The sequence below is a fragment of the Puma concolor genome, chromosome A2 (genome assembly GCF_028749965.1).
Source record: "Puma concolor isolate L17-30 chromosome A2, mPumCon1.1.hap2, whole genome shotgun sequence".
NCBI classification, from domain to species: Eukaryota; Metazoa; Chordata; class Mammalia; order Carnivora; family Felidae; genus Puma; species Puma concolor.
In genome coordinates this window covers 100,220,996-100,243,572 of record NC_141668.1, presented here as the reverse complement: position 1 = coordinate 100,243,572, position 22,577 = coordinate 100,220,996, and the positions used below count along the sequence as shown (strand labels likewise).

At 52.2% G+C, this 22,577-nt stretch overlaps 2 protein-coding genes and 2 long non-coding RNA genes across 10 annotated transcripts in view; 1 reads left to right on the top strand and 3 right to left on the bottom strand.

The window, feature by feature from the left end:
• The window catches only part of LOC147583364 (biliverdin reductase A-like), a 135,785-nt gene extending 117,783 nt beyond the window's left edge, over positions 1–18,002 (bottom strand). Inside the window, exon 1 of the mRNA XM_086697056.1 lies at positions 17,603–18,002. Coding sequence (XP_086553182.1) covers positions 17,603–17,987 — 385 coding nt within the window. The 5' untranslated portion in view covers positions 17,988–18,002. The remainder of the gene's footprint in view (positions 1–17,602) is intronic.
• Positions 1–22,577, bottom strand: part of LOC147583361 (uncharacterized) — a 476,502-nt gene that overhangs the window by 143,675 nt on the left and 310,250 nt on the right. The gene's annotated exons all lie outside the window — the stretch shown is intronic.
• The window catches only part of LOC147583363 (uncharacterized), a 230,523-nt gene that overhangs the window by 203,843 nt on the left and 4,103 nt on the right, over positions 1–22,577 (top strand). Inside the window, exons 1-4 of one of the 4 annotated variants that reach the window (XM_086697053.1) lie at positions 1,214–1,409; positions 4,341–4,469; positions 4,827–4,941; positions 5,353–5,460. In XM_086697053.1, coding sequence (XP_086553179.1) covers positions 4,918–4,941; positions 5,353–5,460 — 132 coding nt within the window. In that variant the 5' untranslated portion in view covers positions 1,214–1,409; positions 4,341–4,469; positions 4,827–4,917. Of the gene's footprint in view, positions 1–1,213; positions 1,410–4,340; positions 4,470–4,742; positions 4,942–5,352; positions 5,461–19,907; positions 22,049–22,405; positions 22,521–22,577 lie in introns of those variants that run through there. The other 3 variants (XM_086697052.1, XM_086697050.1, XM_086697054.1) reach the window with 3 other exon arrangements.
• On the bottom strand, positions 10,163–15,575 carry LOC147583365 (uncharacterized). Its single transcript, XR_015248143.1, has 2 exons — positions 12,470–15,575; positions 10,163–12,421 (listed from the first exon to the last, which is right to left on the bottom strand). It is a non-coding gene; the product is annotated as an uncharacterized LOC147583365 (long non-coding RNA).

The following is a 22,577-nucleotide window of genomic DNA, read 5'->3' as shown; positions in this document are numbered from 1 at the left end:
GCGACTGAGGCAGGTCCTGGAGGGAGGCTGTGAGTCTCAGCTGCTCCACCTTTAGGCTTCTCCCAGATGGACTTTCAAGGGCGCCGGGGGGGGGGGGGGGGGGGGGGGGGGGGCATCGCATCGCGCTCTGCCCCAGCCAGTGCTGGCACTCCACCAGCGAGGCCAAAGACCGAGGCGCCCGGGAAGCGCGTCCCGCGCCCTGGCCTCTGGCTCCAGGAGCAGCAGGAGCAGCAGGGCCGCCACCCTCCGAGGCTGGAGGCTCATGGCTCCCAGTCTTCTCCACGCGGGGCCCCGCCTGCGCTCCCGCCAGCGCTCCCGCGTGCACTAACGGTACCCCAACCGCCAAAGCCACGGCTGCCGGGTCGCAGGCGCCAGGCAGCAGCATGTCCCAGGTCGGGGGCTGAGGTGGGCGTCAGTCCCTGGCTGGCCCATACACTTGGGGGTTTGGGGCGGCAGGCGGGCTGGGAGCCAACTCACAGCACCGCTGAGACCTCAGCTGTGTCCCTCTCCAGGCTCCGGCCCTGGCCCACGCGCATGCGCGCCCACGCGCATGCGCGCACTCGTGCGCGCGCTCCCGCACACCTGCTTGGTCCCAGGATCCAAGCCGCCCCATCCCCCCACCCCCGCCACCCCACAGGGGGCACAGCTCCTGGGTACCAGGGTCTGCACCACCGCACCTCCCTATGCCCACCAGATGCTCTGACCGACTGCCCGCCAGCCTGACAGCCGCGAGCCAGGCAGAGGGCTCCAGAGACCACGCCAGTGGGACAGGGACCGGCAGGTGTCTCCTCCCAAGGTGGACACCTCCCTGTCACCCCTCAAGAGACCCAGGAACCTTTTGCATTGCTGGTTTCCCAGGGACGTGGCTGCACGTGAACCCAGTGATCCCTCTTGCATCCTAGGCCTCTGTGTTTCTTCTTCACTCTGCCTCCCATTCCCGCCAACCGTGGCCATCTACAGCCGTGCACCCTCCTCGCTCGTCACCCGGGACCGCAAGGGCAGCCCTAAGGGACAGGGAGACACGCTGGGCACACGAGACTCCTTCCACCTCCCTTCTCCTTGAAAGGCCGGTGCTTTTCAGCTCTGCATGCCCTTCCCATGGCCCTACCTGGACCGCACCACCAGCGGTCCCACCCTCAAGTCCACCCTGCCACCGCTGACTGTGGCACGTCCCTCAACTCTGTGGAACCGCCTGTCCACCTCCACTACCTCCCAACCCCCGTGTTTTCTTCACAGTGTGCCTCAGATCCCAACTCCTCCGTGCCATTTTTCTTTTCTTGGGTTTCCATTGCTTTTCAACGTTTCTTTCTTTTGGTGAGAGAGAGAGAGAGGCCATCACCCATGCGATTGTGCAGCAAGCATCGACTGAACGTGCAAGGTGTACCAGACCCTGCTCTGGTCGGCGAAGTGTAAGTGAACACAGATATATGGAATTCTTCCCATTTAACTGGCTAACTGGGCTGCAGTTTCAATATTTACACTATACTTGCGGTCATGTGGTTTATGAGTTTTCGTACTTGAAAACAATCCATCTTAAGAGGCACTTCATTGACTTCTCAACCACCAGTCGTTTACTTTCTACTGGCCTAGATCTTAATGGAATTTCTTTAAATGTTTTTGAATGGTTATTTATTTTTGAGACAGAGGGAGATAAAGCGTGAGTGGGGGAGGGGCAGAGAGAGAGGGAGACACAGAATCGGAAACAGCCTGTCAGCACAGAGCCCGATGCGGGGCTCGAACCCACGAACCGTGAGATCATGTTCTGAGACGAAGGCGGACGCTCAACCCACGGAGCCACCCTGGCGCCCCGAGACTCTCATATATCTTACTACTATATGTCTGTAAGCTCACTAATTACGATTTTTTACTTATTGTTTTCCTAATTCTTGTATTTAAAAGTCAATGATCCTTCACTTCTTAAAGATATTCAGAGATAGCGATACAACGTCACATTCATTAATATGTAGACATCACACACAAACACACACATAGATGTTTACTCTTCTTACTTCCTTCATACAGTGTGTCCCGGAGGAAGAATATTTTCCTTCAGTTCAGGAATTACCTTCGTGTGTTTTGTGGTGCATTTGTAGGGATGCATTTTCCACGATTTGTGCGACATAGGTTCTCACAGATCACTACTTAAAAATCCGTGCCTTTAAAACAAGGAATCAGTGAAAAGGTGGATATTTTAGGCACTCTAGACCAGGCTGATAACATGCTCCCAGGTGCATTTCCTTGTTCTCTTTCCCCTTTATCGCCCCTTGTGCTGCTGGTTGTGCAAGTACCTGATATCCTTGGGAGGGAGAAGGGTAAAATGGAGGAACTCTGGGGTCCTCAGTGACCACATGAAGGACTTTAGTCTCCAATCTAAACACACACCCAGCTCTGTCATGTGAGGAAATCTATGGGGACATGCTTTTAGAAATGTGGCGCGTTCTCTGGTAATTCAGCATAAGCTCATACACGTACGAAATGTTAACCCGCAAGATAACTTAGAGATCAGTCTAGTTCCATGAAAATTGGCTGTTTCAGTCAGTGGGGCATGAGACTCTTGATCTTGGAGTGTGATTTCACGCCCCAAATTACGACTAGAGTGGACTCAACAGATATACGATAAAATAAGTATTGGAAAATGACCCAGGTAAATTAGGCTACGATGACTGAGCTGCTAATTGGTGGGTGGGATCCCTTTACGTCCTCAGTCAGCCCCCGGGAATGAGCATCTGAGCATTCACATAGTGCCAGTGCTGGTAAGGCAGCCACGTCTTCCCTCTAGGAGTTCAAGGTCTAGCCAGGAAGATGGAAAGAACACGAAACAAAAATGGGAATGACATGAGCAAGGACTCCATAGAAAACTTCAAGGTGCGACAACTGGGTCCTGAGCTCCCCCAGGGGAGGGTCTGACAAGGCTGTGCTGAGGAAACGTTAATATTTCCTGCCGCAGTGCAAGAACGAGTCAGCCCTGCACAAGTCGAGGGTATGTAGCCCGGCAGAAGGCACAGTGCGGCGGACACTCGGAGGCAGGGGGTCGTTGTTTCAGAGGGGACGTGTGAAAGGAGACCGGGGAGACCGGAAAGAGCTGCGGAGGACAGCAGAGAGGGAGGGTGAGGAGGGCCAGGGCCTGGGGCAGGAGGACGTTGTCCCTACTCTGCTCTAGCGCCGTGGGACAATATTCCCCCACCCTTACTGGCTTCCCCATCAACTTCCCACCTCACAGGCCCAGGGGACCAGGAGTTCAGCAGGGCTCAGCTGAGCGCTCCTGCCAGAGCCTCTCAGGAGCTTGGGGCTGCTGTCATCACTCAGACAGAACCTGCTTCACTCAACCCCTGAGCCCACTTCAGGGTGGTGGCAGGATTCAGTCCACATCGAGTGCCTTAGTTCTTCCCTGTCTGTCGTTGTCTCTCAGGGCTAGGCTGTGTGTACCTGTCCATGTCACGACTCAACACGGGGGTTGGTCCCCACTGTCAGGAGCTGAGAGACAACACAGAGAGTGACAGTGAGCACGTGGCCGTGCCATGCACATTTTATCACCTAAACTTGTTTGGTCTGGGGTCACGGTGCCATCTTCTTTGCAACAGAAATCAAACACTACGTCCATACCACACTCCAGGAAGGAAATCCCACAAGGATGTGTTGACAGGATGTGGGCATCCCAGGGAGCCACTGAGGGGAGGAGAAAGTGGAGACCCTGCCAGGGTCAGTGCCTTGCCCAGAATCACAGACTGGTAGAAAGTCAGAAGCCAAGTTGGGCATGACCCCAACTTCATGTCCTCACAATGGGGTCCTGGATTCGACCCAGGATTTCGGAGGGGGTCTGGAAAAGGATGTGTTACTGTCACTGGGTGAAGACACGGAGGTGGTGTGGGGGTGAGGCTGAAGAGGAGCGTCACAGAAGACATCCCGGCACGTTCTTCCCTGAGGAGGACCCCCAGGCCAGGGCAACCCACTGAGTGCCACCCTGTCCCCATCGTATGTACCCAGTGGAAAGGCAGGGAATGGCTCGTGGCACACTACTGACAAAGTCTACGTAAATGAGAGTTCTGTCCTACTAGGCCCCGACTCCAATCCCTTCTGTAGGGATTGCTTTAGAAAGTAGAGAACCTAAGCTCCTAGGAAATGTTTGGCCATCCTTCCCTAGGTGGGGATGTGACCTTCTGGGACCCCAGAAAACAAGCACTGGTAAACACACATACACACACACACTCACGCACGTACGCACACCTGGAAGGACTGTGGGCTGGGATCAGAGGAGCAGCAGAATCAGAGGAGGTGAGAAGTTGAAGTCAATGTGGTTGGATAAACTTCCAACAGGTGACACCGCTGCTCCAATTTCACAGGTATCATCCCACATATGCCTGAGGACATCCTGAGGACATCCTGAGGACATGCTAGAATGATCTCCATTGGGCGGAAAAGACACGGACCATCCCTGAGAAGCACAGTCGCGAATCTGGGACCAGAAAGAGGTAAGAAAGAAGAGTTCTGTCTCAACCCAGATAGGTCTCACAGCTGGGACCCTGGCTGCCCCAGACCTTCTCAGGGGACTGTGGAGAGGGGTGCATTGGTGGAACTGTGTACCGATGTGACATTTCATGGAGAATGGGGGTGAGCAGTCAGCAAAGAGAGGACTATTTGCAAAGGTGTTATCCCACAGGGGGACTCAGGAGGTGGATCCTAGGCAGTGACATCACTTTGCTCACAATAGGCCCCAGGAAAGCTTGGAACTCCTGTAACCTGGCACCCATGTTCTAGGAAGGTCCCATACCTGGCTCACTTGCCTACAGACCCAGAGACTTTAGGATGTTCTCTTGTTGTTTTCCCAGGTACCGGGGCTCTGGATGCCAGAAACCCCAGTGCGCAGGATTACTCAGAGGTTGCAGAGGTTTCCTTAACCCACGCTGGCGATGCCTCAGGATGTTTTCCAGGACGTCACATAAGGTAACACAGAGCAGCCCAGAGCAGGCCAGATCAGGTCAGGTCACAGCTCGGAGCCTTCCCTGGGCACCCCCATCCCCTCATGTTCTGTTTCGGGGAAAGGGGGACATGGGGGCCGGTCCTCCCCGGGACCGGAGCAGGTTCGATGGCAGTGGATGCACGTGTCATGCTGGGAAGGAGGGAAAAGGGATCTCTGAGGTGCCTCTAACCTGTAACAGGTTGAATCCAAGGCCCTCAAGCCACCTTGCTTCTCTCCTCCGTGGGGGAGGTGAGTGCACACTGTGGTGTCGTACCTGGAATGAATTCATATGGGTCTGAGGACAAGTGAAAGCAAGCAGACACGGCTTTGAGGACTCCTGCCTGCCTGCCTGCCTGCCTGCCTGGCTGCCTGCCTGCTGGGCACTGTCTTTACAGAGCCACATGCCACAGATGGAGGAGAAGCTGAATGAGAGCCCCTGCTCTACTTCCCCGAAGGAAAGGAGGAAGCCCCATGCCATCAGCAGGAAGCCGCGCTGGCTCAGGGTGAGTGCAGGTACCAGGGAAACCCAACACCCAGGGCCCAGAAAACACACTGCTGCTCCCCTGGTAGCTCTCGGAGACTCCTGGTCCCAGATGAACCTGGAACCCCATCTGCTCCCCAAACATGCCCTCAGGGCCCAGCCCCTGCAACGGCCAGACACAACGTCACTCTCCACTTAATTGGAAGAAGATCAGAGAAGAGGCGTGAGACCATTTCACGTCCCATTCTGTCTAGAATATATTGGCATTGTTGCACACGTTTCCCCGACGAACGTTCCCAGGTGTCCCGGTTCGCCCGACCATCCTTCCACACCTTCTCCACGTCTGACACACGTTCGTGAGAGCAGGGAGATTTTTACCCAAAGGCCATGGGGCTCAGTGCATTATGTCTAATGCTCTGCACTTTGGTGGCCAAGCAACACGCCCCTGGGGCCCCTCCAGTCAGGAGCAAGGGCCTTACCACCTAGACAACATTCTGGAAATGTGACCACTCACCTCACCCATTCAACCCTTCACAAATGGGGGATTGTGACAGCATTCCCTTCTCTTGCCATGTCACAGTGCTGCACTGAACATCCTACATGTCCTATTATCCTGATCCAACTTCTGCCAGGTACTGTCCCTCTCTTCGGATACCCAGAATGGACTGTACTGTTAGAAATCACAGGGACGCTGCTGTTCATGCAGGGAGGTGCCGTGCATACTCATCTAACAATCTGACCTGAGATTCTTTTTCCTTGATGGTTTTTTAAAAAAAAATATTTGAAATTTATTGCCAAACTGGTTTCCATACAACACCCAGTGCTCATCCCAACACGTGCCCTCCTCAGTACCCATCACCCACGCTCCCCTCCCTCCCACCCCCCATCAACTCTCAGTTTGTTCTCAGTTTTTAGGAGTCTCTATGCTTTGGCTCTCTCCCACTCTAAGCTCTTTTTTTTTTTCTTCCCCTCCCCCACGTGTTCCGTTTACGTTTCTCAGGATCCACATAAGGGTGGACACGTATGGCATTTCTCTTTCCCTGTATGGCTTATTTCATGTAGAATAAAACTCTCCAGTTCCATCCACATTGCTACAAAAGGGCCATATTTCATTCTTTCTCATTGCCACGTAGTACTCCATTGTGTATATAAGCCACAATTTCTTTATCCACTTATCAGTTGATGGACATTTAGGCTCTTTCCATAATTTGGCGATTGTTGAGAGTGCTGCTATAAACATTGGGGTACAAGTGCCCCTCTGCATCAGCACTCCTGTATCCCTTGGGTAAATTCCTAGTAGTGCTACTGCTGGGTCATAGGGTAGGTCTATTTTTAATTGTTTGGAACCTCCACACTGTTTTCCAGAGCGGCTGCAGCAGTTTGCATTCCCACCAACAGTGCAAGAGGGGTCCCGTTTCTCCACATCCTCTCCAGCATCTATAGTCTCCTGATTTGTTCATTTTGGCCACTCTGACTGGCGTGACGTGATAGCTGAGTGTGGTTTTGATTTCTATTTCCCTGATGGGAGCGACGTTGAGCAGCTTTTCATGTGCCTGTTGGCCATCAGGATGTCTTCTTTAGACAAGTGTCTATTCATGTTTTCTGCCCACTTCTTCAGTGGATTGTTTGTTTTTCAGGTGTGGAGTTTCGTGAGCTCTTTATACATTTTGGATATTAGTCCTTTGTCCGATATGTCATTTGCAAATACCTTTTCCCAATCCATTGGTTGCCTCTAAGTTTTCTTGGTTGTTTCCTTTGTTGTGCAGAAGCTTTTTATCATCATGAGTCCCAATAGTTCATTTTTGCTTTTAATTCCCTCGCCTGTGGGGATGTCTGATCGGAGATCCTAACGTGTTCAGCCGTATCCCACGTCAAATTCTCGTGTGAATTCCAAGATGCTTCTTCGGACTCTGGGCACCCAGGTCTCACTCTTGCCACGAGTCATTGACGGCTTGGGGGTTTGGTCTGCATTCTGGACCCCAAGCCTCCTGATGTCCATGGTGCTGTGTCTGACTCTGTGTCCCTCCTGTGTTCTACCTCAGGGTACGAATATCTCAGCCATGCCCGACACTGAGAACTGTGTCGAGTGGACCATCGAAGGAGGCTGGATGCTACTAGAACAGCGAGTGGAGCACCTAGTACCTGCTTTCCTGGGTAGAGACCCCTCCTACCTCTTCACATTCTTGAGCACGTACAGAGCTTTTGCTACCACCCAGAAGGTCCTGGAAATACTGTTTATGAGGTGAGCACCCTGCCCTTCACAGCCCAGTGTGTGATTCAGCCCCTGAAAGCTCTGAGTCTCAGGAAAGTCACCAAACGTCCTGGCGTCTCACATTGTGCCTCTGATCCGGGTGGAAACACTCCAGGTCCTCAGTGGGGGCACTGCAGGGAAAGTCACCCTGGCCTGTGGAAAGCTCTGCTGGCAGGGCTGCCTCTCTGCTGGGTCATCTTTGTCCTCTTGCCCACGATCAACTCTCTGCCTCATCCCTCACTGTCGCTAGGTGTTGAGTTGGGCTGTTTTCCCATTGGAAAAGGAGATTGGAGGCTCTATCTGTGTGTCTGAGTCCTGGCTCAAACCTATCAAGGATGCCCAGGATGAGCAGGACGCCCAGACCCACACCAATATGTGTGATGGAGCTGACTGGGGCCCTATCATTCTTCAAACACGCAGGAAGCCCCACTAGGTGCAGGCACTTCTGTAGGAGCTGACTGGGATCCAATGCGCAGAGCAGACAGGACCCTCCCCTCCAGAGCTCCATTCTAGTCAGCAGTCAGTGACTCTGGATAGGACAAGACGTAGCATCCACAGGACAGCTCATATGATGTCCTTCTGGCCTCCTCCAGATACGGATGCTTCCTTTCGGAGGCTGAGGACGATGGCGGACCCCGGGAGCAGGAGAAACTGTGAGTAGGCTGAGCTCAGGCTGGAGGGCCTTCCTTCTCCAAGAGGGCAGTGCTGAGACTGTGCGTGGGAGGGGCTGCAGGACCCACCATCCCACATGTCTGAGAGTCCTGTAAGAGGGCAAAGTTCTGAGGGCTTCTCTCCTGTCTGGTAGAGGTACAGCTGTGGGCACAAGAAGGCAGCAGAGGGCACCAGAGGACCACGTCAGCCCCTTAGAGAGTCCAACCCCATCCCTTCCCACTCACACCCTTGCTTCCACCCCCATCAGGGGACCCAGAATAACGGTTTTGGGGAGCATCACGCTCACCACCTTGGGGAACATCCACAGTGCGTGCTTAGCAAGGGTACAGGAGACACAGTGAGGGCTCAAGGAGCACACATCACCCACACGATGGGAGAACGGTGTCAGCGGGAGGACACCCACATGTGCACTGAGTGCATGAGGCAGCACAGAGGCACAGGTCGTCACGTGGAAGGCAGCAGGAGGGTCCCAGCAAGCCCAGGTAAGAGACAGAGTCCCCTTGTCCCGTATTTGCGCAGATTTTCATGGAGCGCTAGGGTATGCAGTGAAGGCACTCACTCACCCCGACACCACCCCTCCACTCACGCACGGACTTGAATTCTGGTGGGAGGTAGGCAGGGGGAGACACCGAGGAGTCTGGCTGGCTTCCCCAAGAAGGGCAGAGACGACCACATCATTGGTGAAGGGGTTCCCGTCAAACAGAATCTTGACGGTCCCTCTTCAGTGACCAGGTCTCTCGTAGGCGGGACTGCCAACTCACAGGTGGACAACGTACAGAACCACCCTCTGGACGTCCAGGACCAGGAGGCATAGAGGCCAGGTCCCACAGGCCTGTCCTGAGACATCAGTGGGGGGAACACCCCATGGTGATTGTTCTGGCTACTTTTGTATCCCCAGGGCCATCTCCTCCATCCTGGGCACCTGGCTGGATCACTACCCCGAGGACTTTTTCCAGCCTCCAGATTTCACCAGCTTGAAATTGCTGCAGGCATACGTAGGGGTCCACATGCCAGGCTCCGAGCTGCAGCGCCGCGCCCGCCTTCTCTACTCATGGCGGAAACACCGTGAGCCCAATGAGCCAGAGTCTCTGGGCGAGGAGGACTCTGGGTGGGAGATGTGGGCATGTGGAGGGGATGAGGTATGCCACAGAGAACACGTTTCCTGAGACTGCAGGTGGGCCAGGCGTAGGGACTAGTCTCAGATCACTGCTCCATTAGCCTGCCGTCTGGGAGATTTCCTCCTGGTGGGTTCTTTGACTCAGATGACAATGTCTGCAGGAGAGGTTTCCTGCCATGGAATGGCAATCATGGTGATGACACTTTCTATTCTTGAAGCCATGGCACCAGCTCCAGAGCCACGTTCAGACGTCCCTCAGGAGCGAGCCCCCGCTATCTCTGTGGTGCCCACTGCAGCCTCGCAGCCCACGCTGCCTGAAGCCACCAGTTCTCCTGGAGCTCAGCGCGTAGGAGAATCAGAGACCCTCACTGCAGCGTCCCCACCAGGGCAGGAGGTACTCCCAGCTCTGGCTGACAGTCAGGAGCTGGAAGAGCCACCTGCCCCTTTGGTGGCCCCAGAGCATGAGCAGCCCCCAGCCCCAGCCGGCAGGGTCACGGAAGGGCTGGAACAACCACCTGCTGCAGCTGAGCAACCAGCCTCAGCTCCCCAACAGCGGCTCATGTCCGCTGAAGCCCCAAAGGATGAATTCCCTGACCTTGTCATTGCGTTCTTTGTCATTTCTGTAGTTGTTATAGAGGTATTTACTGTACTTATATATTAGTGTTTTATAAATAAAAGATAAACTAAGTTCCAAACAATTTACTCTGATCCTTTGAAATTACAACTTCAAGTGTCAGTACGTACATTCGCAGGATTTTACACCCGTGACCACTATGTACTCCTAGAACATTTCCATCACAGAGACACGTGCACTACTAATCACCCACGGCTCATTCCCTCACCCCAGTCTCTGCAACCAGCGATCTCCGTTTCTGCTGCTTTAGCTCCTCTGGGATTTCCATGTGTGTGCAAACACACAACATGGCCTGTTGTGTCTGGCTACATGACAGGAGACTGATTAATAATTGCTTAAATATTCAATGGCACTAATATTTTTTATGACAGAGGAATAGTCCTCAAAGAACAAAGATTAGGTGAAGCCCCCACTTGAAATATCTTCATTAGCTGGCATGGGGACCCTCTGAGGTTTGACACAAGAGCAGAAGCCAGAAGACAAATGTCTGGACTAGAGCGAATACCTTGAAAATCTTTCATTTTCCTGGACCGACATGGTGATATTGGTCTAACGTGCATATTATAAAAACACCCAAATGAATCCGTCAATATGCCATTTATGCTAATCTATTAGGCAATAAGGTATAAAGTTCTGAAAGGTTTCCTACAGGTGACATGTATTCAGTAAAATGAAGATTTAATAATGAGGACAGGCACCAAGGTGGCTCAATGGGCAAGTTTCCGCGTCGACTTTGGCTCGGGTCATGATCTCACGGTACTGGAGATCAAGTCCCAAGTCAGGCTCTACAATGACAGCTTGAAGCCCTGGTCAGGAGTCTTCTCGCGCTCTCCAAATAAATAAATAAATAAATAGGAAACAACGCGTACATACGCAGAAAAAAAATGTATATTCTTTCAAGAAATATTGGCCCAGAACACACGGTGTCATCTTCACAGTCCTTTGGCTTTGAGTGCAGCAGGTGTCTGTGTTTGTGTTCATGAGTGGTGTGACAGGTTGGGCATCCCTCCAGGACTATGGTCTTGTATTATGGGATGTCCCCACAGTGGACAGGCACAGTCCTGTCCCCTTCTACATTCTCAGGGGCCACACATCATCCTTTACTCTGCGTCTCCAGAAGCTGAATGACTGGGCCGATTCCAATATTTTGACTCTCATCATTGTACAGAAAGGTACATGTGTACCGAAACTCTCCCTTTCTGTAGGCGTGTACGCCTAGCACAACTTTGGGGACATAATTTATATGCATTTTTCGGGCGCTGCCTCCAGGTTCCAATGTCTACAGACCCTTGATTCCGTTGGGGTCTTTATGTGAAAAGCAGGGACCCCTGGGACTGAGTGGATCCCTGAAGAATCAGGAGGACAAGCCAGCACTGAGGCCATCAGGGTACCTAGGAGTGACCCATGGGGAAGGAAAGAAACCACACTCCCTCATTCTGACCTCCTGCACAGCATCCCTGCCCCATGTCCTGGAACACACCCATCCAGGCCCCATCCCATGACAAACCCCAACTGCCTGTGCACCTCCTGTTCCATAGCTCTGCTTCTCAGTAGAGCAGCCAGTCCCTGCTTTCAGGCCAGTGGAGGATACAGGCTGGGCCACTGCTGTCTGTTGCTGGCTCTCCTCGCAGGCTGGGTCGCTTACTCTCAGGAAAGCACCTTAAGTGCAGGTCAGGTCAATGAGTTGAAGACCAGGACCTGAATGTGTTCATCCTGACGACTGAGTGGCAACAGCAAGAACCACTTGGACCTCGGCAAGCCAGAGAGTCCTTTACACAGCACATCAGGAGCTCAAGGAGACTGCAGGATGGAGACTCAGTCAGGCTTCTGATAGCGAGTCAAGCCCCTCCACCCTTCAGGCTCCTCCAGCAGTGACGCCCTGCACTTGCCAGCCCCATCTTTGGGGAGCAGTGTCCCTGTCATGAGCAGCCACACAGCACCCTCTGGTGACCGACCACAAGGCACACAGGAATACTGCAGGGCTCCCTGATCTCCCAGCAAAGAAAGTGCCATTCCAACCGACACATCCTCAGACGATTCCAGACAGATCACACACAACTCTGTAAAATCCAATGTTTTTGAGGTGCCTTTCAGGAAGTCTATGAAAAACATAGGCCTCTTCCCAAATGCAGTATTCTGAGATGAAATCACTGAGTGGTGGAGTCAGGCACTGGGTTCCAGGACAGAAAAGAGAGACAAGGGGCTACCTCCCAAATGCACAGGGCGCACTGTGGGAATGTGTTGGGAAGCATATGTCAATGTCACAGCTCTCTGGTTCTGGTTTAAAGAAAACATATATACAAACAAACCTTGTTTATGGACTTGTTGGTGTAAAGGAAACATATATCCAAACAAACCTTGTTTATGGACTTGTTGGATTATATCAACCACAAAACATTTCAGAAAACTTGCATACTCTCACTCCATATATCTTCTTACTCTCATCTAAATTCGATCACATCATCCTATGTTCCCAGGTACTTTTTCACTTATTGGGAGTGCATGATATGCTCTAGAGAGACTGCAGAAACTCCACAACCTTACTGGTAGACCTAATAAATGAATTCAGTCATGTTAAGATATCTATGTCGTTGTACATAACATCCTTCAATTCTATACATGAATAATAAAGTATCGGAGAGGGAAATTAAGAAAATAATTTAAAATCACTGCAAGAGAAGAAAAAACTTAAGAGTAAATTTAGCCTACAAACACCTGGGTGGCACAGTCAGTGAAGCATCTGACTTTAGCTAAGGTCGTGATCTCATGATGTTGTTTTGAGCCCTGTGTGGGGCTCTGTGCTGACCACTCAGAGTCTGGAGCCTACTTTAGATTCTGTGTCTCCTTTCTCTCAGTTCATCCCCACTCATATGCGCTCTCTCTGTCTCTCTCTCTTTATCTGTCTCTCTCTCTCTGTTTGTGTGTGTGTGTGTGTGTGTGTGTGTACGTGTGTGTTTCCATGTATCTCTCTCTGTCAAGAAAAAGATAGAAAACTTAAAAAAGAAAACAATGACTTTAACCATGAAGGAAAAAGACCTTTTTCCTGAAAAAAAGAAATCAGTGGAGAAAGAATTTGAAAAGACAGAAATAAGCAGAAAGACATTCTATGCTCCTGGATCCCAAGAAATAAGATTATCAAAATGTCCACCCTACTTAAAGCCATCTACACATTCCCTAGGTGCAATCCCTATCAAAGCTTAAGCACGTTCCCAAAAATAGAATAATCCTTCAAGGTGGACAGAACCACAAAAGGCTCTGAATACCAAAGTCATTGTGAGAAGGAAGAAAACAGCTGGAAGCACCATGCTTTCTGATTTGAAACTAGATCAAAGCAACAATAACCCAAGCAGTACACTATTGGGGTAAAAGCAGACACACAGGATACTGGACCAGAATTGAAGGCCCAGGAAGAAACCCACACATATGTAACCAATTAATTCACAACAAAAGAACCAAGAGTATAACCTGAGGCAAAGGCAGTCTCCACAACAGGTGGTGTCAGAATCACTGGGCACAGAAAAACGACAGGCGCGGAAAAACAACCTGACACCTATTTAGCATTACACACAAAAACGAAGTTAAAATGTATTACAGACTTGAGCCCTGAAACCAGAAAGTCCTGGATAAGACCTTGGGCAGGAGGTGTGGGAAATCGCACAACGATGTCCTGAGTTGGGAGGTTATAGGGAAAGCTTTGCAGAGCAGATCACTGCTCTCTGGCCTTCCTGCAAACAGCCAGCAGCAGCTCACTTACCTAGTTGGTGTGTATCTGGGGGGCAGGCGAGACTTGGCTGATCTAGTGCGTGTGTATCTAGGGGTTGGGTTCTGCACGGGCTCACCAAGTTCTTGGATCGTGCTGTCACATGGAATATTTTATCCTGTCTCTATGTGGTTCGCACCATGTCTTCAATACGTTCTTTCTAGCATGTGGCCCGCTGATGTGTTGTACATCGTTTGTAGGCTTAATGAATGCGGGATCCTGAGAGCAGCTCGCGGAGACATCCCTTAAACCCCTCTCGCCTCTTGACTTGTGTGGAGTCTGAAGCAATCCTTTCTGCTGTCCTTGGCTTTGCTGGACAAAGCCAAATGCCAAACCCACGAGAATGTTTGGATCTCAGTCTTGACTTGAGTTTTGGGATTTGACACCAGAAGCCAAAGCCACAAAGGAAAACTAAACAAGTGGGACTACATGAAACTAAAAAAACAAGTTCTGCACAGCAACAGTATCTTTTCAGAATGGGAAGGCAACATAGTGAATGGGCGAAAATACTTGCAAACTACGTACATGGTCAAGGGTTAAAACACAAAAGAAATCAAGATCTCCTACAGCGCAACAATGCAAAAGCAAAGAGCAATGACGGACCTGGCAGAGTCCTGAAGAGGCATTCTTCCAATGAAGACATACAGATGGCCACCACATACATGAAGAGAAGTTCCAAGTCACTCCACATTCGGGAAATGAAAGTCCAAAGCCAAAGAGATATCACCTGAAACCTGTCTGAACGGTCTTATCAAAAAGACAAGAAAACACAAGCGTCGGGTACAATATGGAAGAAAGCGAATCATTGTGCCCTCTTGGTGGCATTGGAACTTGGCGCAGAGGCAGTCGCAAACAATCTAAAGTTTCCTACACAATTCAGAGGAGAACATCCATATCATCCAGCAACTTCCCTCAATTACCCCCCTAGGTACAACTCGGAACACACGAAATCACTAACTCCCAAAAATGACTTCACACCTGTTATCATGCCACAGTGTTTATAATAGCCTGGGGGGCATTATGCCTAGTGAAAGAACTCACACAGAAAAACACACATATAAATGCTCGCACATATATAGGAAATCCGAAACAAAAACTAAGAAAACAAAAAACAAAAATCCTCATAACAGAAGGAAACAAGTCCATCAATACATAAAGATGATTGCAAAGGTGGGGGGTGGGAGGAAGGAGGGAAATAGGGTAAAGGTCAAAAGACATCACCGGTCTAAAAAAAGACCATGTCAACAGGGAAAGGGAGAGTAAAGGTGACTCAATATCTCAAATTCTAGTTTCCTCTTTTTCAGAGACCTTAGTTCAGTCCATTCCATTCACTAGACCTACTAGAATAATAAGGAATTATCAGGACTTGACAGTTTTTGCATGATGTGTTCTTAGGATTTCGTATCCAAAAGAACACAGTGCTGAGATTACTAGGTAACTTAGATTTTCCATTACTTTTATGGTTTCTTGAAGTACCATGATGTCACAAAAAACTCCTTAGATGTAAGTGGACACTTTCATTACTCTAAACGTATGTACATACCTCTAAAATAGTACAATAAAGGTAAGGTGCATTGTCCATTGCACAAGAGTGATTGTTTTACTCCTTGTTGTAGTGAGCTTTGGTGACGAAAACGTTCCGGTTATCGAGCTCCTTATCAAATTCCATGCCATGGATTAGGCAGAATATAGTAATCGTGGTAATCAAGTCCTCCCTCCTCAGGACTTCCCGCTGGCATCAACAAAACCTCCCTGCCTGATTCTGGGTGGAGCCGGCTAGGAACCCAGTGCCTCAGGGAGAGGCCCTCGCACATCTCCCTGGATACTTGCACGGGCTTCAGGTCAACAGACTCTGCCTCCTCACCTATATGGCAACAGGGACTGCACACCCGTGGAGCCGCTTCGGGACTTGCAAAGCATCAAAGGTGTTCGGACCACAACCAAGTTTCGAGGCCACGCACGGCGACTATTTTACCAAGGAAACCTCTCACATGGCGAGCTCATGGATCAATATCCATGCGATGACTTAGGCAGAATCATCACGGTAATCATGAAGGTAACGATACTCAAGGTCCCCATAATCTCCTTCATTCCGGAGAGACACAACTCACCCCTCGGGGACCAAACACACGCTTAGGAGCCTGAGCTGCTCCAAGTGGCCTACACCACACCATCTTCCTGAAAACATAAAGCACCAGTCAGCTCCATATGGAAGTGTGGGAAAGCCTCTGCTCTTAGGCCTTTGCTTTCAGTGAGGTCACAGTGCTGCCTTCAGGATGTTTTCAGCCTTTGAGACAGGATTGGAACTCTCTCGTGCAATGAGATATTCCCATGCAACAAAACGCATTCCTTGCCAAGAACTGGGCCCCTGACGCGGTCCGGACTCCACACGGGCCACAGCACCACACTCACGCATACACACTCCCCCCAACAACCGGGGAGAGGTACAACCCATGCAATGAAAGACCGTTTGCTCAAGACCTCATTTCCCAAGGAGGCTGAGAGAGGAGCACTGCCTGCTCCAGTACACACGCACTGGTTTCTAGGGACCCGGTGGGCTCCGAGTCACTTCTCCCTCGTGCTGCCTGGTGAGTCCCTGAGGAGACGCGATTGCCAAGGACTGAAACTCTTGAAACACGGAACGAATGCAAGACAGGAGGTGCTCCACGGAAACGGGAAGCACCACGCCCCACGGAGAGGAAGAACAAAACCCACCAGTCTGCCTTGGACAAGGAGCTTTTCCATCCACCTTCGTCGCCAGAGTGCGAAGAAGACGTTCCCACCCAACGTGTCCCAAAGAGATGACTTTGGACTCCATCCACAACACCCAGTTCTCTTCAGCACACATCTCCCATTAGGAAAGAGTCTGGACCACCCTCGAAAACACACAAGCGCCACTGATTCCTGGCTCCCGGGCTCCCACTTCATTGATGGAATGCACATTGCCTTCAGAGATGAAGAGCTCAACAGGGAGTTGCACTTGCCCTCATCCAGACTCCTACCCCCTAGTCCCATTGACTCCCACGAGAGAGGACCCCCTTTCGCCACAAGCGGGGTGAGATCTCCCGCTCCCCATCAGAGGGTCCAACTCTGCCACCAGGGGCGGGGCGCGGCGCAGCGGGCTGGGCAGGGCAGGAGAGCAGGTGCGGAGGGCGGAGGGAGGAGGCCTGTGTTCACCTGCTGCTTCCACTCTCAATCCCTTCAACACCGTCCCCTGCTGGCCTCCAGCAACTCAGGCCCACCACCCTGACTCTCCCTGGAATGTTTCTCTGGAGTCTCAGGTCCCTTGTACTTCATTTTCACAGGCAGCAATGATTCCTCCTGCTCATGGCTGCCACTTTCCTGGCCCTGCCTTGACACTTTCCCACAGCCGCCGGACCACGCTTTCCTTCCTTCCTTCCTCCGTTCCTTCGTCCCTTCGTTCGTTCCCACCTCCACCCGCCAACCACCAACCCAGTCAGACATCCATGGGCACTCAGGGCGCCCCCCCTCTCGACCTGAGCCACTCCCCACCGCCTGAGCCTAACCCCCTACTCGATCTGGGGCCCTCCTCCTCCAGGGAACCGGGGTCCAACCCAGAAAGCCCACTCCTGAGGCCTCCAGACCTCAGCCACAATGGAGCCCAAGAAGAAGCCCGGAGCCCCAAGGCGGGGGAGGGTTCTCATGGGAGGGAAAGACAGAGAGGGGCAGAGGGGAAAGCGACCTGCGACCTTGTCGCTAGGGTCCCTACCGTGGCAGCACCGCGACTGAGGCAGGTCCTGGAGGGAGGCTGTGGGTCTCAGCTGCTCCACCTTTAGGCTTCTCCCAGATGGTCTTGCAAGGGCGTCGGGGGGGGGGGGGGGGCATCGCATCTCGCTCTGCCCCAGCCAGTGCTGGCACTCCACCAGCGCTGCCAGAGACCCAGGCGCCCGGGAAGCGCGTCCCGCGCCCTGGCCTCTGGCTCCAGGAGCAGCAGGAGCAGCAGGGCCGCCACCCTCCGAGGCTGGAGGCTCATGGCTCCCAGTCTTCTCCACGCGGGGCCCCGCCTGCGCTCCCACCAGCGCTCCCGCGAGCACTGCCGCTACCCCTGCCGCCAAAGCCATGGCTACAGGGTCGCAGGCGCCAGGCAGCAGCATGTCCCCGGGCGGGGGCTGAGGTGGGCTTCAGTCCCTGGCTGGCCCAGACACTTGGGGGCTTGGGGCGGCAGGCGGGCTGGGAGCCAACTCACGGCACAGCTGCAGCCTCAGCTGTGTCCCTCACCGGGCTCCGGCCCTGGCCCACGCGCATGCGCGCACTCGTGCGAGCGCTCCCGCACACCTGCTTGGGCCCAGGATCCAAGCTGCCCCATCCCTCCACCCCCACCCCCACCCCCACCCCTCGCAGGGGGCACAGCTCCTGGGCACCAGGGTCTGCACCACCGCACCTCCCTGTGCCCACCAGATGCTCTGACCGAATGCCCGCCAGCCTGACAGCCGCGAGCCAGGCAGAGGGCTCCAGAGACCAGGCCAGTGGGACAGGGACTGGCAGGTGTCTCCTCCCAAGGTGGACACCTCCCTGTCACCCCTCAAGAGACCCAGGAACCTTTTGCATTGCTGGTTTCCCAGGGACGTGGCTGCACGTGAACCCAGTGATCCCTCTTGCATCCTAGGCCTCTGTGTTTCTTCTTCACTCTGCCTCCCATTCCCGCCAACCGTGGCCATCTACAGCCGTGCACCCTCCTCGCTCGTCACCCGTGACCGCAAGGGCAGCCCTAAGGGACAGGGAGACACGCTGGGCACACGAGACTCCTTCCACCTCCCTTCTCCTTGAAAGGCCGGTGCTTTTCAGCTCTGCATGCCCTTCCCATGGCCCTACCTGGACCGCACCACCAGCGGTCCCACCCTCAAGTCCACCCTGCCACCGCTGACTGTGGCACGTCCTTCAACTCTGTGGAACCGCCTGTCCACCTCCACTACCTCCCAACCCCCGTGTTTTCTTCACAGTGTGCCTCAGACCCCAACTCCTCCGTGCCATTTTCCTTTTCTTGCTTTTCATCGCTTTTCAGCGTTTCTTTCTTTTGGTGAGAGAGACAGGCCATCACCCTTGCAATTTTTCAGCAAGCGTCTACTGAACGTGCAAGGTGTACCAGACCCTGCTATGGATGGCAAAGTGTAACTGAACACATATATATGGAATTCTTTCCATTTAACTGGCTAACTGGGCTGCAGTTTCAATATTTACACTATACTTGCGGTCATGTGGTTTATGAGTTTTTGTACTTGAAAACAATCCATCTTAAGAGGCACTTCATTGACTTCTCAACCACCAGTCGTTTACTTTCTACTGGCCTAGATCTTAATGGAATTTCTTTAAATGTTTTTGAATGGTTATTTATTTTTGAGACAGAGGGAGATAAAGCGTGAGTGGGGGAGGGGCAGAGAGAGAGGGAGACACAGAATCGGAAACAGCCTGTCAGCACAGAGCCCGATGCGGGGCTCGAACCCACGAACCGTGAGATCATGTTCTGAGACGAAGGCGGACGCTCAACCCACAGAGCCACCCTGGCGCCCCGAGACTCTCATATATCTTACTACTATATGTCTGTAAACTCACTAATTACGATTTTTTACTTATTGTTTTCCTAATTCTTGTATTTAAAAGTCAATGATCTTCACTTCTTAAAGATATTCAGAGATAGCGATACAACGTCACATTCATTAATATGTAGACATCACACACAAACACACACATAGATGTTTACTCTTCTTACTTCCTTCATACAGTGTGTCCCGGAGGAAGAATATTTTCCTTCAGTTCAGGAATTACCTTCGTGTGTTTTGTGGTGCATTTGTAGGGATGCATTTTCTACGATTTGTGCGACATAGGTTCTCACAGATCACTACTTAAAAATCCGTGCCTTTAAAACAAGGAATCAGTGAAAAGGTGGATATTTTAGGCACTCTAGACCAGGCTGATAACATGCTCCCAGGTGCATTTCCTTGTTCTCTTTCCCCTTTATCGCCCCTTGTGCTGCTGGTTGTGCAAGTACCTGATATCCTTGGGAGGGAGAAGGGTAAAATGGAGGAACTCTGGGGTCCTCAGTGACCACATGAAGGACTTTAGTCTCCAATCTAAACACACACCCAGCTCTGTCATGTGAGGAAATCTATGGGGACATGCTTTTAGAAATGTGGCGCGTTCTCTGGTAATTCAGCATAAGCTCATACACGTACGAAATGTTAACCCGCAAGATAACTTAGAGATCAGTCTAGTTCCATGAAAATTGGCTGTTTCAGTCAGTGGGGCATGAGACTCTTGATCTTGGAGTGTGATTTCACGCCCCAAATTACGACTAGAGTGGACTCAACAGATATACGATAAAATAAGTATTGGAAAATGACCCAGGTAAATTAGGCTACGATGACTGAGCTGCTAATTGGTGGGTGGGATCCCTTTACGTCCTCAGTCAGCCCCCGGGAATGAGCATCTGAGCATTCACATAGTGCCAGTGCTGGTAAGGCAGCCACGTCTTCCCTCTAGGAGTTCAAGGTCTAGCCAGGAAGATGGAAAGAACACGAAACAAAAATGGGAATGACATGAGCAAGGACTCCATAGAAAACTTCAAGGTGCGACAACTGGGTCCTGAGCTCCCCCAGGGGAGGGTCTGACAAGGCTGTGCTGAGGAAACGTTAATATTTCCTGCCGCAGTGCAAGAACGAGTCAGCCCTGCACAAGTCGAGGGTATGTAGCCCGGCAGAAGGCACAGTGCGGCGGACACTCGGAGGCAGGGGTCGTTGTTTCAGAGGGGACGTGTGAAAGGAGACCGGGGAGACCGGAAAGAGCTGCGGAGGACAGCAGAGAGGGAGGGTGAGGAGGGCCAGGGCCTGGGGCAGGAGGACGTTGTCCCTACTCTGCTCTAGCGCCGTGGGACAATATTCCCCCACCCTTACTGGCTTCCCCATCAACTTCCCACCTCACAGGCCCAGGGGACCAGGAGTTCAGCAGGGCTCAGCTGAGCGCTCCTGCCAGAGCCTCTCAGGAGCTTGGGGCTGCTGTCATCACTCAGACAGAACCTGCTTCACTCAACCCCTGAGCCCACTTCAGGGTGGTGGCAGGATTCAGTCCACATCGAGTGCCTTAGTTCTTCCCTGTCTGTCGTTGTCTCTCAGGGCTAGGCTGTGTGTACCTGTCCATGTCACGACTCAACACGGGGGTTGGTCCCCACTGTCAGGAGCTGAGAGACAACACAGAGAGTGACAGTGAGCACGTGGCCGTGCCATGCACATTTTATCACCTAAACTTGTTTGGTCTGGGGTCACGGTGCCATCTTCTTTGCAACAGAAATCAAACACTACGTCCATACCACACTCCAGGAAGGAAATCCCACAAGGATGTGTTGACAGGATGTGGGCATCCCAGGGAGCCACTGAGGGGAGGAGAAAGTGGAGACCCTGCCAGGGTCAGTGCCTTGCCCAGAATCACAGACTGGTAGAAAGTCAGAAGCCAAGTTGGGCATGACCCCAACTTCATGTCCTCACAATGGGGTCCTGGATTCGACCCAGGATTTCGGAGGGGGTCTGGAAAAGGATGTGTTACTGTCACTGGGTGAAGACACGGAGGTGGTGTGGGGGTGAGGCTGAAGAGGAGCGTCACAGAAGACATCCCGGCACGTTCTTCCCTGAGGAGGACCCCCAGGCCAGGGCAACCCACTGAGTGCCACCCTGTCCCCATCGTATGTACCCAGTGGAAAGGCAGGGAATGGCTCGTGGCACACTACTGACAAAGTCTACGTAAATGAGAGTTCTGTCCTACTAGGCCCCGACTCCAATCCCTTCTGTAGGGATTGCTTTAGAAAGTAGAGAACCTAAGCTCCTAGGAAATGTTTGGCCATCCTTCCCTAGGTGGGGATGTGACCTTCTGGGACCCCAGAAAACAAGCACTGGTAAACACACATACACACACACACTCACGCACGTACGCACACCTGGAAGGACTGTGGGCTGGGATCAGAGGAGCAGCAGAATCAGAGGAGGTGAGAAGTTGAAGTCAATGTGGTTGGATAAACTTCCAACAGGTGACACCGCTGCTCCAATTTCACAGGTATCATCCCACATATGCCTGAGGACATCCTGAGGACATGCTAGAATGATCTCCATTGGGCGGAAAAGACACGGACCATCCCTGAGAAGCACAGTCGCGAATCTGGGACCAGAAAGAGGTAAGAAAGAAGAGTTCTGTCTCAACCCAGATAGGTCTCACAGCTGGGACCCTGGCTGCCCCAGACCTTCCCAGGGGACTGCGGAGAGGGGTGCATTGGTGGAACTGTGTACCGATGTGACATTTCATGGAGAATGGGGGTGAGCAGTCAGCAAAGAGAGGACTATTTGCAAAGGTGTTATCCCAGAGGGGGACTCAGGAGGTGGATCCTAGGCAGTGACATCACTTTGCTCACAATAGGCCCCAGGAAAGCTTGGAACTCCTGTAACCTGGCATCCATGTTCTAGGAAGGTCCCATACCTGGCTCACTTGCCTACAGACCCAGAGACTTTAGGATGTTCTCTTGTTGTTTTCCCAGGTACCGGGGCTCTGGATGCCAGAAACCCCAGTGCGCAGGATTACTCAGAGGTTGCAGAGGTTTCCTTAACCCACGCTGGCGATGCCTCACGATGTTTTCCAGGACGTCACATAAGGTAACACAGAGCAGCCTAGAGCAGGCCAGGTCAGGTCAGATCACAGCTCGGAGCCTT